This window comes from Pelodiscus sinensis, chromosome 3 (genome assembly GCF_049634645.1).
Source record: "Pelodiscus sinensis isolate JC-2024 chromosome 3, ASM4963464v1, whole genome shotgun sequence".
NCBI classification, from domain to species: domain Eukaryota; kingdom Metazoa; phylum Chordata; order Testudines; family Trionychidae; genus Pelodiscus; species Pelodiscus sinensis.
The window spans coordinates 53,222,911-53,243,230 of NC_134713.1; the positions used below are offsets into that span (position 1 = coordinate 53,222,911).

General features: G+C 41.2%; 1 protein-coding gene across 49 annotated transcripts in view; it reads left to right on the forward strand.

The window, feature by feature from the left end:
• The window catches only part of RIMS1 (regulating synaptic membrane exocytosis 1), a 465,499-nt gene that overhangs the window by 345,806 nt on the left and 99,373 nt on the right, over positions 1-20,320 (forward strand). For 45 of the 49 annotated variants that reach the window (XM_025186713.2, XM_075923727.1, XM_075923729.1 and 42 more), the window contains one exon: positions 6,439-6,551. The exons of the other annotated variants lie outside the window; for them this stretch is intronic. In XM_025186713.2, the coding sequence (XP_025042498.2) occupies positions 6,439-6,551 (113 nt within the window). The remainder of the gene's footprint in view (positions 1-6,438; positions 6,552-20,320) is intronic. 49 annotated transcript variants of the gene reach the window in all.

Genomic DNA, 20,320 nt, shown 5'->3' on the forward strand with positions numbered 1-20,320 from the left:
TCCCATCAACTGCTGGGTGTGAGCCACATCCACCCTGACTAAATTGGCCTCATTTTCACTGGTCCTGTAATTGATATGTAACTTGTTGATATACATAGCCTCTGTGAGTTCCACTCCATGGATCTGACAAAGTGGTTATGACCCATGGAAGCTTATACCCAAATAAATCTGTTAACCTTTAAGTTGCCACAGGACTCCTTGTTTTTCATGGATTCATAGTTTTTTATGATTAGCTGGTATGAGCTCCTGGATAACAAAGGTGCTTGTTATCACCCAGTGATTTCTTGCATCAAGCCCATATCTTGTGGGTGAACTAAAGCATAATTTTAGAAAGATATCTTCTTTTGATTTGAGTTAAAAACATCATGGGATGGAGAATCTGCCACATCTCCTGGTAAGTTGTTCCAATGGTTAATTACATAACTGTTAAAAATGTGCACCTACTCTCTGGCTTTAATTTATCTAGCTTCAATTTCTAGCCATTGCATCTTATGATATGTTTATCTATTAAATTAAAAAGTCCTCTTATTATGAGAAATCATCTCCTTTTATGTAGGTAGTTATGGTCCTACATAAAGATGCTGGTCAAGTCCCATTTTATCAATCTATTTGATCATTTATCTAGATTGATTTTCTCAAATCTGTCACTATAAGGCAGTTTTTCCAGATATTGAATAATTCTTTTAGCTTTTTTTCTGAACCCTTTCCAAAATTTTGACAACACTGCATTTTGGAATACATAGACTCCCTGGAATAACTGCTCCTTTTGAAGTTAGATACATTGAGTAGTGTGCAGTTTTCAATTTATTTTTAATGTCCCAAAACTCAAGGTCTGTTTTGCTCTGTGTAGGCATTAAACTTCATTAGCCCCTCCCCCTCGCCCAGTATCTTTGACCAAAATTCTCCTTGCCCATTATTGTTGTTCTATTTAATCTTCACCCATCATATGATGAAATTTCGTTATTATTGTACTTGTATAATATGTGGAATGTTCTTTAGCTTGGAATCTGATGAAGGACTTGAAGATGTCCTGAAATAGCAGTATCCTATGTAGTGAGGATGTCTTGATAATAATTCACTGTTAAAATAATTGTAATTCCTCTTTGAAATAAATGTTTTGTGTTTTTTATTGTTGCCAAGATTCCAAACCTGCAAAGTCTGCATAGTGTAGTCTGTCAGTGTTGGTTTTTGGTGTTTGCAGTGTATGTGAAAGAAGTGCAGGAATAAAAACATAAGGTGCGGAATCAGAAGCTAGTGATAGCAAAGAACCACAGCAACTTCTCCATCTACTGCTAATGTGACATTGTTACCTACTGTATATTTTTTAGTATTTAGATGAGGATAGGTTTCAGTGCCTCATATATTGCGAAGACCACAATTTTTAATGTGTGTCAATCAACAGTTAAATGATTCCTGATACTTAACCCAAATTTTCTTCAGCTACATTTCAGCCCAGTACTCCTATTTTTCCCTCGTTAGACAACTTTGAACCATTTATCTTACTTTTTTATATTTGCACCCTATACACAGCTATAGAATTCAAGTCAGTATTTCTAGCTGCCTAATCAGTTCATCTATTCTTTGAATTCCCTTTGTCAACACATTCTGTGCATTCAGATTCTCTGAAACATGGTCTCATTAGCATTTGATACCAAGGAACTCCACTGTTTCCTTAGTCAATGATATGCAACCTTGATGTTTTCAGCTCCAAACCGTCTTCTGTTTTCTTGGCATTCACATAGCATTGCCAACTCAAATTTAAATTGCTTTGCTTTATCATACTTAGGGACATTTAAAAAAATCTTTGCCTGTCATTTTTGCAAGATTGATCTGATTTAAATAAATCCAGATGCAAACCAATCTCTGGCATTGCTGAGTATCATTACTGCCTTTTGTTTGCACACTTCATATGATTTGCAACCTGTACTGCTCACATTAGTCCAATTTAAATTAATTTTAAAATTAGATTTCATGCCCTCATATTCACATCTTTACTAAACTCCAGGTATATCCTTTATGCTGAATTCTGTCCACTTACTAATTTTGTAACATGGTTAAAAACCAGTCTTTTGAATTTATCTGTTATAACATATGCTATACATGAGCATACAATTTATTGATCATCAGTCTATTATTCTGTAGAGGTACTGGGACATTTGGAGGACACTCTAGCTAGCATATCTCCTTAAGTTACAGTAATTCTTGGCCTGTTCTAATTTTTTCCAGGGCTGGGACTACAGCCCCTAGAGCTTGAAAATAAGATAGCTATCACCAGCTCCTTTCTTCTCTTCCTACATTGAGTACATATTGGTGCCAGAAAGGTTTTGGCCCATTGTGTATTTGGATTTAATAATTGTTTTATACAAGCAAATTAAACACACACATATACTATAAATACCACAAAATAATAGATGAGACTTATTTTTCTTGTGATGAAAATCTGAAACAAGTAAATATAATTTTAATTACAGCTTGTTTTACTGAAGCAACATTTCCATCTTTGCTATTTATAAATACTTCCATCGTTGCTATTTAGAAACCAGTTCAAATTATGATGATGATTTACTCTTCCACTGCATACATGCTGTATTGTGTTACTCTATATCCGTGTTTCTCCAAGTGAGCCCACCTTGAGAAAGCTGCTAACAGGCTGCACCACTTTGTTTATCTAAAGGCTCCACAGCCATAGAGCCTCACAACTCCCATTGGCTCCGGTTCGCCATTTCCAACAGAGGGGAGCTGCGGGAAATGGGCCCACTTTAAGAAACACTGATCTGTATACTCAAACTACAACTCCGGGTATGTAGGTTTACCTCAGCTATTGGTCAGTGTTCAAGTCTAAACTTTCTTTGGCACATTTAGACCGCCCTCCCATATTTGAGTTTCCTTGGGTGCAGAAGTCAATCCACGTGGATTTGGCTGCATAATCAGGGCCTTACTTCTTTCAGGTCATTTGCAGGTAAAAATGTACATAAACTAGGGAATGAACTTGTATGTCAATAAATATTGTCACAAACTGCAGTCAGTGCCTAGCATGTAGAGTTTCAAGAGGACAGCTGTATGGGTGAACCTAACCACAGGACCCAGGAGAGGTATGAGTAACCATTAAATCTTTGCAGACTGGCCTCTCTCTTTTCTATACTGTTATTTCCACCTTCAGTAGGTGATTGGTAGGACCTAACAGTGGGCTGATTCATGAACTGAATAGTGATATTTAGCAAAGGGAATCCGTCTTCATGCCTAGGTCATAGGATGAGAGGCCATCTAATCACAGAGTGGACATAGTTAATGTCTTCCTATTTGTGGAAAAGGGGAGTCATTCCATCTGTATATGTTAAAATTGATTAAGTTTGATGCCTGACGTCTTAAATCCTTTCATATGAGAGGATGCCTGACGACTTAAATCCTTTCATATGAGCTTTCAGCTTCTTCATATCCTGAATAATGTGAGACATTGATCTTTAGCTCTCTCATATTTTACCCCAGAAGAACCTAAAACCCCCTTATAATGCAAGCAATAGACCTGTAGCCCCTTTGTGAGTAGTCCACTTGACTTCATGACTAAGATCTTTAGAATTTTCCCATTAGGATATTATACATCTGCTGAAATGAGCCATGTGAGCTCTCATCAAATAAATGCATAGGCCAGAAATAACTGTAATGCTTTTTAGGAGGTGGGATAAAATACATCCAAACATACATACATATGTTACCCCAAAGCAGATGGAGTTTAACCTGCTCAATTACTCTAGGCTCTCAGATTATGTCTAGACTGCAAGCCTCTTTTGAAAGAGCCTTTTTTGAAAGATACTTTCGAAAAAGCCTCTTTCGAAAAACAGTGTCTAGACTACAACCAGTACTTTCGAAAAAGAAAGCCGCTTTTTTGAAAGAGAGCACCCAGGCAGTCTGGATCCTCTCTTTTGAAAAAGCACAGTTTGCATTACATAGCACCTTTTTTTCGAAAAAGCACTTTCGAAAAAGGCATTATTCCTTTTAAAACGAGGTTTTCCACAGTCAAAAAAACTACTGCATTCTTTCGATTTACTTTTGCGGGAGAAGTTTTTTCGAAAAAACCCTGTAGTCTAGACAGACCCCCAGTTAAAAGCCAAATCGCTTTCTCTTTATTGCTATTTTAACCCTAGTTAGCTTATCTGAATTAGGAACACGCTTTTTTTCTTTCAGTAATGACTTGCCCTTTCTTCATCAGTTGTGGCTTCCACAAATGAATAAAAGTGGATGTTCAAAATTGTGCACCTCTGCATTTGTATGCATCCAGCCAGTATATAGACATTCCATGATCTACACACACAAGTGCAGTAGATGTGTCCACAGTCATTGTTTGAACCATTGTGCACAGTTTTGTTGACTCTAAACTTCATACTGAGTTCTGTATATTTCTGTATTTGCAATGTCAAAAAATAGACATGTACAGAACTCCACGATAAAATAGCAATACAAAGTACAGCAGCCTAAATATCTAGAGAAACAAAGTGAACAAAGCAATATCTTTTATTGGACTAAATTCTGTATGTGAGAAAGTCAAGCTTACAAAGAGCTTTTTTGTTAGGTCATTGTGCATACTTATAAATACTATAGTGTGTTAATTTTAAACATAAATGACATTCTGAACTTTATGTTTGGAAATTGAATTTCAGTGACTTATAACTCAGTATTTTTGTTTTGTTTTCTTGCATTGTCCTGGGTATTATCTCTCAGTAGGGATTAGCCACCTGAAATTTTCTTTAGCAAATGCAGCTATATTTGTGAGATGTATATGTACAATGAAATTAATGTTTTAACATAAAAAAATACATTTATAAGCCATATGTAACTCCAAAGCAGGAGGAAGGATTTGGCTCAGATTTTTCCTAATTAAAAAATTATCTTGGGTCTGAGAACAACCAAGAATATTTCAAATGAAAAGGAGATTTTTTTGTAGAAAGGTATGACCCTCTAAAAATGACAGTTATAATGGACATCTTAGAGTAACTTTAAATAAAGTAACCACTGTAAGATTATTGGGGCCCAGTTTTATGACTTGCACTTACATTATGTAGTATTATATACTGACAGAAGTTTAACTGATTCCAGTAGGACTGCTTATGGTGCTCTGTAATGTGAGTAAGGATGGCAGAATATATTGCTCTTTACGAGCAATATATGTAGCAGTTAATTTATTTTACTTCTTGTGACTGGAGGAACCTTATGGCTGTGCCTAGACTGCATCCCTTTTCCGTAAAAGGGATGCAAATTAGACATATCGCAATTGCAAATGAAGCGGGAATTTAAATCCCCCCTGCTTCATTAGCATAAAAATGGCTGCTGCTTTTTTCAGGCTTGGAGCTTTGCCGGAAAAAAGCGCCAGTCTAGACGCGGATCTTTCAGAAAATAAAGCCTTTTCCGAAAGATCCCTTATCCCTCTTAAAAAAAGCGGCAGCCATTTTTATGATAAAGAAGTGGGGGGGATTTAAATGCATGCTTCATTTGCAATTGCGATATGTCTAATTGCATCCCTTTTATAGAAAAGGGATGCAGTCTAGACACAGCCTGTTATTAAAACAGCTACCAAATACTGAGCAGAAGTAAGGGAATAAATATGTGCTTTCACCTAAACACACACACACGCACACAGATACACACACACACACACAATCTTTCACATCTCTATTCCTTTACTTTTTCAAAGGTGTGTTTGCAAACATTTTCTGTACTATCTGTTCTAACTACTTTCAAGCAGAGACAATGTCCTCTATAATACTATAGTTCTTAGATATTTTTTTAAAACAGACAGTAAATATGACAGTGAGGAAAAAATAAAACTGCAAGAAAACATTCTTCATTATTATTATTTTACAGAGGGGTTGCAAGAAAAGGAAACATTGGAAAGCAAAAAATTATGCAGATATATTTTATATGTTTTATAGTCAGAGAAACTTTCTCCTTATAAATGTTTGTCATAGAAAACGATTACTGTGTTTGAAGATAATAGGAATTAATAACTTCTTACTTAAATATTTTAGTATTATCTTTCAGTGTATTAACACTTAGAACACTATGTTACATTTTTAACAGCCTACAAATGTGTAGTTAGAAATACAGACACATACATGCACTGCATTCAGAGGGTTTAACAAGTGTATAGTTCAGCCTATCAGTTTAAATTCTTTTGCTGTTTTGACATCTGTTATACCTGCTGGATAGTATATGAGAAATATGGATGTCTGTCCATTTTCAGGAAACAACTCTAGGAAACTAAGAGCTTTATTTATTAATATTAGTATTCCTCTGTTCAGTGTTTACACCCTGCTTCTTGTTGTTCTGTTTGTATATTTCTTTGTTTTGTTGAGATGGAAATAAGATCAACACTGCTGCTAAACCATTTATTTCATTAGAAGTTTTTCACCACTTTTAATAGGCTTCCATTATGTGTTTTTACAGCAAGCTTAGTAGTGGAGGAGCAAACACGACAGATGAAAATGAAAATGCACCGATATAATCAGACAACAGGGTCTGGTTCTAGTCAAGAATATGAGCGTGAGCAATATACCAAGGTAATGATAGTAGTATTAAAACAATATTATGTCTGAAAAGATGAAGAAATAATATGGATACTTAAAATATTATCTAATTCTTAAGAATATAATGTTTAATCATAGTTTATTGTATCACTTTGACACATAATCAGAACATTCATTAGACTTTAGGTTTTGAAGTAATCTAAAATGAGTTTGCAAAATATAAAATTCTTTTTCATAAGTTTGTACAGGGCAACATTCTTGCTTCCTAATACTACTACAAACATGATTTTTCCTGCTTGGAAATAAATGAAAGGATTTTGTTTTTGCAGTATGGGCCAAACTTCAGTAGAGTTTTGATCTTTTTTAATAGAAATGTAATTTTTTCTTTTGAGACAAAAATTACCTGAAAAAGTGTTAAAATATTATTCCAAAGGTAGCATATGGCAATTTTTCTTTATAACATGTATATGTGCTTCCAGTCATTTGACCTTTCTGCTGAATGGGTCTCATGTAGAACACAGAAAATAACTTGTAGAGTTCTGTTATGCTTTTTATAAACCAGGCCACAAAGAAGGCAGAGCTGTCCTTTTGTGCATAATTGCTGACGGCATTTGGCCTTCTGGAGCACTGAGGCGAAAGGATGCTTCTAGAGATACTAGGGGAGAAGTACTTAGAAGTAGATCCTATGATTCCTTTTTAAGTATTATTTCTATGTTTTTAAGACCATCAAAGGCAAAACCAACCACTCTGCTGCTTTGCTAGAAGCATTCCAACAACAAAAACATTGTATTGAGAATCTTGCATAACGATGATTTTCTTTCTATGTGCAGCCATGGGGTGGCAGTATGAAGATAAAAGCATACTGTAGGAATTTATAGGTACGCAGCATTACCAGCCCCATGACTGTAAACAGGTCAAAAATCATAAAAAGGAGCCCCCGACTAATTAGATTGTAAAGAGTATATTTTGGGATCCTTTTATATGCTTTCTAGTTTTTGAGTCTTTTGTGTTCACATTTTAAGTTGTTCTTAACAATGATGGACTATAAACTTTTTTTTAATAATGAAATCTGGGATTTACACCCCAGGCACTAGGTCTTTAAGAATGCCAAAAATTACAAGACTTGGAGTAAAATCACGTTGGCAACACTATGCTACAAACATGTGCTCCACAAATACACCACTCGATGTTTCTGTGAACACAGCAACTTCCAGTTAAAGTTAATGGGAACTGCTGGATCCTTAATACTTCAAAAAGAAGGCCACACACCTAAATCCCCATATTTAGGTTTTGAAATTTTGGTCTTTGTAGAGCAGTTTGAATACAGGAATATTCATATAAATGGGATATAATTTGTCAGCATAAATAGAAGAGATAAATACAGAAATTCCCAGTAAGAGGAAGATAATATATCCAGATAAAGGGAAGAGAGTTCCCTCTACAAGTTATACCTCCCTTAACTGGGATTCCTTAGTCCAGCAACATCTGTAGTCTGGCATGGACCATGGATATTCATGACAACAGAGCCCAGAAAGAGGGAGGTCTGGTGGCAGGGCAGGAGCATTGTAAGGGGCACCAGTGACTCAACCTGGAGCCCAGAGTGTGTGTGTTGGGGAGGTGAGGGAGGACGGACAGATGGCATGGTGGAAAGTTCTGGCCCCAGCAGAGTTCCGAGGCTCCAGAGGCCAGGGAGCTCTAGCCTAGCCATGGCCATGGACCTCCAGCCCCGGCCAGGGAGCTTCAATCCCAGTGGCAGCCAGAGATCCGTAGCCCTGTCCCTGGCTGCAGAGCTCTGGCCACGTTCTGGCTCCAGCAGCTGGGGAACTCCAGCCCTGGCCCCAAAGGCAGCAAGGGAGCTGTGGCCTAGGCTGCAGGGCTCCAGCCCCATCTCACCGCCCTGGCCACAGAGCCCCAGCCCCAGCCCCAGCCGCAGAGCCAGGTGGCTACACAGCTCTGGCTGTGGAGCTCCAGCCCTGGCAATAGTGGGGCCGGAGAGAGCTCCGAGAGGATGAGACAGCATCGGGGGCAGGCTGCAGCCCCAGCCCGGTAGCAGCACGGCCTCGAGAAGAGAGACCTTCCCTGGTCCAGCAAATCACCTTGTTTAGGACCAGTCAAGGAGGGAGCCAGACATGGGTGTTGCCAGACTAGATAGTCCTGGTTTAGAGAGGTACAACCTGTAGTTTCTTTGGGCACCTCATAGACACAAAAAGATTTTTCAAATCACTCTTGGTTCACAGCTGCAGGTCAAGCTTTAGTCATAGTTGGTTTGTTCTAACTACATATACAATTGAAGTCAGAGGTTTACACTGTTCTAAACACACACAATTTTCATAATTTTTCAACGCAGGCATGCTAGACCTTAATTTCTGAAGTACAGCGAAACACTTATGGATTACATTTGTCTCAAAGAGGATCATGTGCTTTGGTTGGTATTTGCTGTCAGCCCTTCAAGTTCCTAATTTTTTCCCAGTATTTATACATATTCATATGAGGAACTGAGGCCAAAATTAAACCATAAGCATTTCAATGCTAAACTAAAATAATTTTATTACATCCCTGTTTGCTAAGAAAGAATTTTTAAATAATGATCACATCTTAAAGGAAGCCTGGTGTCCATTTATTGTAGTGACAGGGTTACCTTTTCTGGATACCTGATGTCATTACAAAGAAGCTGAACTTTTCAAGATAAAACAATGGAGTGTAACATGAATAATTTATGGCTGAACTTGAAATCCAAAATATCTTTAACCATGTACCTGTTTATTGTTCCAGATGATTAAAATCAAATATAGCATCTGAGCTGATGAGCATGTGTCACCTGATCCTGATATGTGGGTGGATAAAGTTTACACTTTGACCTGTTAGGGCTTTTTTAAATCTGCTAATTTTAACTGGTCACTACTATATTGTGCCTTTTGCTCCAGTAATTTTGTCATTTTATGTGTTAAGTTTATTATTGCACAGATAATATTGCCACCTGGTTCCCAGATATTCATTGATTCCTTCCTGTTTTTCTTTTTAACCAAAGTAAACTATTTATATCTCGTGCCTGCTCCTAAAGTGTGTATAGGGCGCATCAGCTGGTCCAACAGCATGCCTCTGATTCCATGCCGGCTCAAGATTGCCTCACTCCCTATGCCCCAGATGTGAACTGTTTACCAGCCTGGAAGCCCTGTCTGTGTGCCCAGTATACAATACCGTGTCCACAAATCCACACAACTGCTTATCTGGCCTGTTTGCTACATGATTCTGAAAGTGAAAATACAGGAAAATTAACTCTGATTTTCGGCCTGCATCCATATGCATCCTGTCTACACTTGAATGTGCCTGAGTCATTGTGGCCCCCAGCCCAAGTGGAGCCATAACCATTGCACCCCATCCAGAAAAAAAGTAGGAACCAAATTCTTGCACCAGAAGCCCCAGATTTAAAAGCCCCCTTTTGAAAACTGTGATAAAGTTGTGAGGAGTTTTCCATCACCATGGGCAAAACAGGGCTTTATGTGTAATTCCTTAATGATCTCACTGGGCAATTCCTTGCTTCCCTCCCCCGCCACCTGTAGCATTATGGACTCATCTTGACCCCTTGACCAGTTTTGGAACCCGTCAAACCTTTGGTTTAGACAACTGATTGTGTTTCCCATTGTCGATTCTTACACTGCAAAGCTCTTCCCAAAATATCGCTTGTTGACCCAGACATTAGTAAACTAACTTTAAAAGCTCCAAAAAACTGTGACCAGGAAAGCATCTTTGAAGAAGGATGCTTTGTGGCTGCTTCTACGCATTTGATTGAGAACTTGCACCAAGTCTCTAAGGCCATTTCTACACTTAAAAAATGATGCATCGTTGCAGCTGCACCGGTGTAGCTGCACTACAGTACCGCTTTAATGCAAATGCTCTAAGCTCAGGAGAGAGTGCTCACCTATAGGTTTAGTTAATCCATCTCACCAAGACGCCATAGCTATGTTGGTGAGATAAGCTCTCCTGCTGACATAGCGCTGTTTATATGTGGGGATTAGGTCAGTAAAAGTAACCTAGTTATACTAGTATAGGTCTGTATTGTGTACCAGGCCTAAGTGTTTGAATAGTGATGGGATAACATGGATCTTCTGTAGGGTCAGTGTCCTGAGATTAGTCCACTGAAACCCTCTGGACTAAGAAGCAACCACAAGGATCTGCCTTCATTCTACTGGCAACATAAGATTCTATAGGTGACCAGAGATGGTAGAGTGCACCATGTATTGCAGTACATCTGAGTAGGCCATATCATTTGATAGGCCTTCCCAACTCTGAAATTGCACAAAATCATTAATATTCCTGCTATAGGCCCTAAGCATTCATGACTCTACTGATCTCTGAACTGCCTTGACCCTGAACATGTCAAGGTTCCAGAATGCTACCAGCAGCTCTCTAGTGCTAGGCTCTTGATATTTGTCCATCTGAAATCAAGGCATCACATTGTCTAAGCCATTATCAATCCTGGGCATATGCTTGGCAGAGAAACATATGCTAAGATTTAGCCACTATTATACTAATCTCTATGAACTAGAGGTCTGAACGACTGGTGATTGTTGACATGTACCACAGCAATGGTGTCATTACAAAACTGCATTTTATGTTTCCAGGACAGTTCCTCAAATAGTTACTGCTACCAAAATGGAGAGGGGGGGGGGGCAGAATCTAGGAGAGCTAGATCCTTCACTACACCTCTTTGGGCATACCACCTGTCTTCATAAATATTCCAAAACCTATTCCTCATGATGCATCTGAATGAACCTTTATATCTGTCTCTATTATCCTTTCCTCCCTCCAAAACAATATTGTGTACAGGCAGTCCCCGGGTTATGTACAAGATAGGGACTGTAGGTTTGTTCTTAAGTTGAATCTGTATGTAAGTCGGAACTGGCGTCCAGACTCTGCCTCGGGCTTCCTGTAGTCAGCCGCTGGTCAGTTTCAGCAGCGGCTGACTTGGGGATGCCTGGGGCAGAGCAGCTGGGGTGCTGCCCGGTTGGTCCAGTAGCGCCGAGGAGCGGCACTGTGGGACCAAACCAGCAGCGCCCCAGCTGCTCTACCCCAGGCGTCGTGGGCAGAAAAGCCTGGTCTGCTGGGAGGGAGGGGGCACTAGCTGCGCCCCCCCCCCCCCCCCAGCAGACCAGGGAGACGCGGAGCAAAGCCTCGGAGGACGCCCGCAGCATAGACAGCCCAGACGTGCCGCCGCTGTCCCGCTGCGGGCATCCTCCGAGGCTTTGCTCCGCGTCTCCCTGGTCTGACTAGCAGACCAGGGAGACAGGGAGCAAAGCCTCGGAGGATGCCCGCAGTGGGACAGCCGCGGTGCGCCTGGGCTGTCCCGCTGTGGGCGTCCTCCGTGGCTTTGCTCCCCGTCTCCCTGGTCTGACCAGCAGACCAGGGAGACGGGGAGCAAAGCCGCGGAGGACGCCCGCAGCGGGACAGCGGCAGGGGGGACCTTCCCCCCCAGCAGACCAGGGAGATGCGGAGCAGCTTTTCTCGCCCGGAGGATGCGGGCAGCGGGACCGCGGCGTATCTGGGCATCCTGCCGCTCCCGTCCTCCGGGGCGAGAAAAGCCTCGTTCATAACTGCGGATCCGACATAAGTCAGATCCATGTAACTCGGGGACTGCCTGTATTCAGAAATTGCTCCAAAACCCTCAAATTCACTTTATTAACCCTTATTATTAAAATGGTTGGGGTTCACTATTCCCATGGCAAAATATTCACATGGAAACACTGGAAAATTAACTCTGATTCTCTGCCTGTTGCCTCAGATACATCCTAAATCATTGTGGCCCCTAACCCTGGCTGAGCCATAACTATGGCACCCTCTTCCAGAAAAAGTGGGAATCAAATGGGCAGCCAGATCCTGGTAAAGAAGACCTCTCCAGGGTTATATGGGGTATAAATACCCTATCAGCAAGAAGAGTAGCACAGTGAACTTCTGACCTGCCCCCTATAGCTTCTACCCTTCTTGTTGTCTATCTCTGTAACATTCCACCCTAGTAAGAAGCTCTTAAAGGGGCAATGCTCCTTTTTTCTTCCAGCTCACCCTTTGCCTGCTTGTTGTCGGGAGCACACTCAGCATTTTAACTCTGTAGGCAATGATTCAATTCATTCTTCAATGATTCAGTTCATTTACCCGAGCCACTATAATCTCAAGTTTATTGGTACGGAAAGCAGATTGACTCTTGGTGCTATAATCTTTCCTTGTCTACAGCAGTTTTTATGAGACAAACAAGATACCATAGACTAGACACTTTAATGCCAGTTGTGATAAATATCTGATAAACCATATTTAGGGATATGATTGCTCTTAATTTAAGATTAGTTAATATGGTTTTTGGTATGAGATGGCCATTGTCAACAGGATTGTTAGAGTTCTTTAAAAATATTATTAACATGGAATAAAGCAAAAATAGTGAAAGTTATAGAAGATGGAGTTGTTTTTAATAGTAATGACAAATTGCTGAGGTGATCAAATAGAAGTATTAAAATTCAGAAAATGTAAAGAAATTGTTCATATTAATTGCAGACATATAATTTGCTATCCCAAAGCAGAACCAATTTCCCATCATGCCTCCAGTAGAGGCAATAAGACATAAGACTAATGCGTCAGGAAAAGATGAGTAGAGACCTGCAGATCCACAGATACCCGCTTTATATCCATAGATATCTACATCAGCGGATGTAAATCCCGATGTCTGCAGCTCGATGAAGATGCAGTTACAAATTTTGTAACAGGTCCTTCTATAATGTGATTCTGGATTTACATATGTGTGAAAGAAGAAATGTATCCAGCATCTTAACATGCATTTATTACAAATGTAACCTACAGAGCATATGCACAAATTCAAAAGCTGTTCTTGTTCAGTTAACACATTTTTAAATGAAGTGTTTATCCCAGGTTGCTATTAATGAGCACATTATAGTAATCACTTTAAAAGACTCCACTCTATATTTAGGTACAGTGGTAGCCCAGTTAACACATTGAGTACTTTGAAAGCATTTGGGTTAACATGAACTTCTGTATAATTGAAGCCATTGCTAAGACTTAGTCTTCAGAAAAGCTGCAGTATTTGTCAAAGCCAGCCAAGAAAAGGAGATATGGCATTCAACGGAGACTTTATTTTAGGAACACTCTACATGAATTTTAGTCTTTCAGGGAAGGACAGATGTCCTGGGATTGGCCAATAGCTTGGCATTTAGCAGACCTGTATTACCCTGGGCAAGTCACTTAGTTTTACTGTGTCTCAGATCCACATCTGTAAAATGGGAATAAAATGCTTCTCTACCTCTCCGGATTTTTGTGAGGATAAAAATTGTGAGATGTTCAGATACTACTGTAATGATGGTCATATAATTATCTGACACAAAAATCAGGACTATGTAGCACTTTAAAGACTAACAAGATGGTTTATTAGGTGATGAGCTTTTGTGGGTCAGATCCACTTCCTCAGATCAAATAGTGGAAGAAAATTGTCACAACCATATATACCAAAGGATGCAATTAAAAAAATGAACACATATGAAAAGGACAAATCAAATTCCAGAACAGAAGAGGGATGGGGGGAAGGTAAATGTCTGTGAGCTAATGATATTAGAGGTGATAATTGGGGAAGCTATCTTTGTAATGGGTAAGATAATTAGAGTCTTTATTCAAACTTAAGTGTAAAGTGTCGAATTTAAGCATGAATGACAGTTCAGAGGATTCTCTTTCAAGTGTAGTCTTAAAAGGCCTTTGAAGCAGAATGCCGGTAATCAAGTCATTGAGACAAAGTCCTTTCTGGTTGAAATGGCAAGAAACTGTTTTTTCTTTGTGATCCTGTCTAATATCTGTTTTGTGGGCATTGATCCTTTGGCGAAGTGTCTGAGACGCTTTTCCAATGTACATAGCAGACGGACACTTTCAGCACATGATAGCATAAATTATATTTCTGGATGTGCAGGAATATGTGTTCTTGATCTGATAACTCACTTGGTTAGGTCCAGTAATGGTATCAGCAGAGTGAATATGTGGACAAAGCTGGCAACGGGGTTTGTTGCAAGGGAAGGCACCAGGGTTGGTGTTAGTGTGGTATTTTTTTAATTGTATCCTTTGGTATATATGGTTGTGACAATTTTCTTCCACTATTTGATCTGAGGAAGTGGGTCGGGCCCACGAAAGCTCATCACCTAATAAACCATCTTGTTAGTCTTTAAAGTGCTACATAGTCCCGTTTTTTGTTTCAGCTACACCAGACTAACACGGCTACATTTCTATCATATAATTATCTGTGATAGAAAGAAGCCTTATGGTAAGGCTGTGAACTGAGCAACTCAGAATTTTTCATGCCACAGAGAGAGGCTCCATAAAGGCTAGTGTGTACAGTGAGCTTTATTGTGTGTTGCCGGAAAGCCACAGAATCTTAACTGTGAAGCTAAATCCTAAGCCCATCTGTATCCTATAGTAACAGAGAGAGTGGAGAGACCCTACTAAAAGATTGAAGAAATGAGTTGTGAAATATTAATACTCCTAGCCATTACAGATCTGGAATAACATCCACCAAGAACATTCTTTTAGCGTATGTCTTCATTATTTCTACTGAAGTTAGCACATCTGCTTTTCATCCACCCCCTTTTTCTACTTTCACTGACACAGTACAGGCGCAAGCTACTCCATAGGTGGCAATGTGAACAGGAAAGCTGCAGTGCAGTTTACACTTCAGATAGTTGTATTGAAAGAGTGCTATATCTTTGTAACTCAAAACAGGAGTTATAATGTATGCAGTTACACATCAGAGGGAATGGACTTCCCATCCATCTTACTATTAGTGACTAAAAATAGACTTACTGCCTAGTAGTTGGTATCAGAACAAATACTATATTCAGATTTTGGGATAACCAGCACACTTGGGGCATGTCTACACTATGCACAAGAAGCTGCTGCCTCGGTCAATCTTACCACTCTATTGAACTCAGAGGGTGTCCCGTTGACACCAGTTCTCTTGCTCCTAATGAGGAATAAGGGAAGCCGATGGGAATGTTTGCTCCTGTTGGCCTCCCACCGTGTGGACGGCGCAGAAACAGGATGTAAGATACGTCAACTCCAGCTACACAATTTACATAGTTGCAGTTCTGTATTTTACTTTGACCTTTGCTGTAGTGGAGACCAGGCCCTTGGGAATAAGAGCACCCCAGGTGCCACCTATGGTTGGGAGAAAAATAATTGTTACAAACAATTCTCATGCTTTAGCTTATTGAAGTTTTACAAACATATTTGATTTTTTTTTGCTTTTGTTGGCATTTAAAAATGTGAAAAAAACATTGATTGTATTAATTTTATTAAATAAGGTTTGGAGTCTACTAAGACATCTGAAAGTGCATAGGGATTCTAGCTGACTCAAATACCCTTTCAGATTTCTGCTGGAGAATGCTCCCTGAGCATTACTAGGCATTATAAAATGTGTCTAAATTACTGTGTTTACCTTCAGTACTAACCTCTATATTTCCTTTCTAAATAGCAGATTTGTCCTACCTCTTTGGCCTCTGGTTGGGATCACTACCAAATTTTAAATAATAGTAATACATGGATCTCTTTCAGTCCATGGCAGTTTTCTCTAAAGGGCAATGCCATGTGTCTTGCTCTAATGCAGTGGTTCTTAACCGTACTGCAGCCTGCATCCCTTTCGTTCTCAAAATATGTTCTTGCACACCTTATTAAAAATCACTGAAGCAGGTCAGTCCATGAAACCTAAGATATGTCATAAAAATCTGGCATGTCTCACACGCCCAGAAAGGGCATCTCGCACCTGCCAGGGGGGCGTGCACTCCAGGTTAAGAACCACTGATCTAGTGTAATGATAGTCCACTAACTAGCATTGACTGATAGTTAAATGAAGTAATATTCACAAATAACATCCAAATTAAATCTGGTGTTGGAACTGCTATATACTTATGTTCCTTACTGAGAAAAAACACTTTCTACAGTTTTTTTTTTTAAATTCACCTTTCTGGTTGGAATGTGTTTTTTTCTGTCTGTCTTCCATTTATTTTGTTTACCCTATGTTAGCAAAATATTCCTTCAAGTACAATAAAATGGGCATTTGATTGGCAACAATACAGTTTACTCATTTTGTTTTTTTCTATGTGGTAAGTTCATTAAGAACTGGGAAAACTGAACAGAGTTTTTTCACTTGCATTTCTGAATCCAGATTACTCCTTCATGTGGGAAATGGCCAAAGGAGGGAGGAAGCTTTGTTAAGGTATCCCATAGAGTGTTCTATCAATTTTCTCTTAGGGAAGGCAACCATATTTGCCTCCGTCAATCACAGAGAAAACTCAATGACCTTTGAGGATCATAAGGTAACCTCTGAAGGCAATAAGCCATCTGTTTTGAGGCCCTTTACCTCTGCATTGGCTCTAAGGCCATTGACCTCCCTTCAACTCCTTGGCAATATTTGTCCAGCCTCATGGCATTCCTGGAAGCTCCATCAAAGGGAGGTCCATAGTGCAAAGAGTATCTCGCATAGAAGCTAATCATTATCAGGAATAGCATATTCTAAATGGCTTATGATTTTCTCTTTGGTTTCCTTTTGGGTCTTGAATTTCCGGTGGATATTTTTGACTATCTGTGTGATAATAAATGCAAGACAAAATGGATGTCATTTAAATTACATCTATACAGCATAAGGAATAGAACTATCTGCTTTAAAACGAAGGCCTCTCTCACTTGAGGATAGCAGAGAATCCTTATTAATGTCAGTAGCAGTACTTACAGCTTGTGTACCTATGTGTACAGGGCTGGATGATTGTCACTAAGAGGCAATGACTACTGCACTTGTACTACTTTGACATTCATCTAGCACTGCCACTGTACATATACATAATCATGCAACGCTGAGATTCCTTAAGACTACACTTAACAAACCAAGGAAAGGAATATAATCAGTGTATATTGAGAAAGAACCATAAATGGCAAACGAGAAAAGATGAACAAATCCCAACATATTTTTCCCCTTTTACAGGCAGAGTCAATCCTTAGGTAGGAGGCCTCCAGCTCCCTCATAACAACATAAGAACGGCCATATTGGATCATACCAAATCCTGTCTTCTGACAGTGGCTATTGCCAGATGCCCCAGATGGAGTGAATAGAACAGAGACTCTTCAAACAATTCCTGTCCCGTCACCCATTTCTAGCCTCTGACAGAGGCCCACCCACCCTGGCTAATAGCCATTGATTGACCTAACTTCCATGAATTTATCTAGTTCTTTCTTGAACACTGTTGATGTCTTCACAACATCCTCTGGCAAGGAGTTCCACAGGTCAACCATGCTCTGTGTGAAGAAAAACTACCTTTTGTTTGTTTTAAACCTGCTACCTATTAATTTCATCTGGTGACCCCTAGTTCTTATGTTATGGGAGCAATTAAATAACTTTTCCTTATTCACTTTTTCCATACCAGTCATGATTGTTTAGACCTCTATCATATTCCCCCTTAGTTTCCTCTTCCCTAAGATGAAAAGTCTTCATATGAGACCTGTTCCTAACCCCGAGTCATCTTTGTTGCCATTTTCTGAAACTTTTCAATGCCAATATCTCTTTTTTGAGATGAGGCAACCGCATCTGTATGCAGTATTCAAGATGTGGGCATATTATGGTTGTATATAGAGGCAATAAGATGTTCTCTGTCTTATTTTCTATCCCTTTCCTTTTTAATGGTTCCTAACAGTCTTTTTGTTTTTTTGACTGCCGCTGCACGTTGAGTGGATGTTTTCAGAGAACTATCAACAGTGACTCCAAGATCTCTCTTTTGAGTAATTCTAGCTAAAATTAGTCCCTGTGGACGAGTCGGGGTGCGATCACCTCCTCCCGGCAGGGGAAGGGGGACTCAGCAAACCCCTTCGTCCTTTAACGAGGTCCTGCCTTCGGTCCCCGGTTGCAAGCCCCGTCAGTTGGGTGTGATCACCTCCTCCCGGCCGAGCCGGACAGGGGGGTTCATCAGACCCTGAGACTGTAGCCCATCCTGGCAGGGTGGGGCCTGCGCTCCTAGTCCGGTCCTTCCCTGGAACAATGCCCTGGCTGACCCTACTCTCCGGCCCACCCTTCCCTGCTTCACGTGAGTTCTGTTGCTGACCGGGATTGGATCCTCCTGGGGAATGGGGAGGGGGACCCGATCCCACCATCTCTCCAGGTCCCAGCCTGGGGCTCTAAGCGCAGGGGCTCACTCTCGCCCCAGTGCGGCAGATGGGGGTAATTCCCTCCGTAACCCATCTGCCCAGGGCCGCCAAAAGGGCCCCGCCCCGGGCTCCTTCCTCCCTTCCCAGGGTCCCTGAGCACCCATAACGATCCCCGGTGCCTACCCGGGTTCAGGTCTGGGGTTGTTCCTGCGACGTCCCATGGGTCTGCCCACTTGGGCGGATCCGGTCTCGGCCGGGCCGCTCTTTCCAGGGCCGGCGGGGTTGGGTCTGGTCGTTGTCTGATCCAGGACTGGCCGACCGCCAGCTGCGGCGGCCTTCTCGGGAACCCTTCAGACAAGGCCGGGTCGCCTGCTGGCCTTGGTTGTGCCCTGGGTCCATCCTGGGCCCAGGGGCTCTCCTCCCTCCCTGTGAGGAGGCTGCCCCCCTCCTCTCTGTCGGCGGGCCTTTTTAAACTGGCCCGCCATGCTGGACGCCGCCTGGGGTTCCCCCCCTTTCGGCGGTGTGACGGCGTCCCCTGCAGCTGCCCGGCCGTCCATCTCTGCCCTGGTCCCGCCTGGCGCCGTCCCTGGGGAGGGGCCTAGGGTTTCCTGCTGGTGCAGGCCTGGAGGCTGAACCTGGCCACGCCATCCTCCTCTGCCCGCGCCATGGTAGGGGGGGCGGTTTCGGCCCGCGCCTCCATCCTCCGCCTGGCAGTCCGGGCCACTCCCCATGCGGGCTGCTGGTGGACCGTCACAGTCCCGATCAGATTGTATGTATGGTCGGGATTATTTTTTCCAATGTGCATTACTCCTTCCATTCAGAAAATTTACAATTTATTCCTGCCCTTTTTTTCCTGTCTCTTAACCAGTTATTAACCCATGAAAGGACCTTCCCTATTATCCCATGACAACATGCTTTACTTAAGAGCTTTTTGTGAGGGACCTTGTCGATCCCTCCCTGATTGACTGCTCCTTAACCGCCTGCCCCCATGTCCAGCTTCTTCCCAGACTACATAGCCCTTGGCTTGTCAGGATGCAGGCTGATCCTCAGGCCACCATCAGGCCTTTTCATCAGCACCAATCAGTTCCCTTTGGTTGGAGCTGACAGGGCAAGGATTAATTAGTTGCTCTTACACCAGTATCTTGCTATTCCCCATTACATTCTGGGAGTTCTGCCATGAACATCAATAAGAGCAGGCTGAGGACCTAAATTTGTAACAGAAATTGGATTTGGGGAGCAGTTGTCTAATTTGTGAGCCTCTGTGAGTGTTACATTTAACTACAGTAAGAAGAGAATTCATTCCCACAATTTAAAATAATACTGAGCTTCTGCAAATATGAGCTTGATAGAGGAAAATGTATTGCCATCTAATCTTGTCCGATTCTTGGTATTCTCAGCTATTACTCATCTCTGCCCATTTTTCTGCTCAGGGCCTTGCTGCTGGTTTCACTACAGAATAGAGTTGAAAAAGTACCTCTCTAAGCCAATCCTTTTTCTGTCCTCTTTCATTTGCAGAAACTCTCTCTCTCTTTCTCTCTGTCTCCCTCTCAGTTGTCTTTAGAGAGATCGCCAACATCCTTCTCACAAGCTACAATTTTGATTGAAATTCTGAACAATTTATATAGCTATTCCTGTAT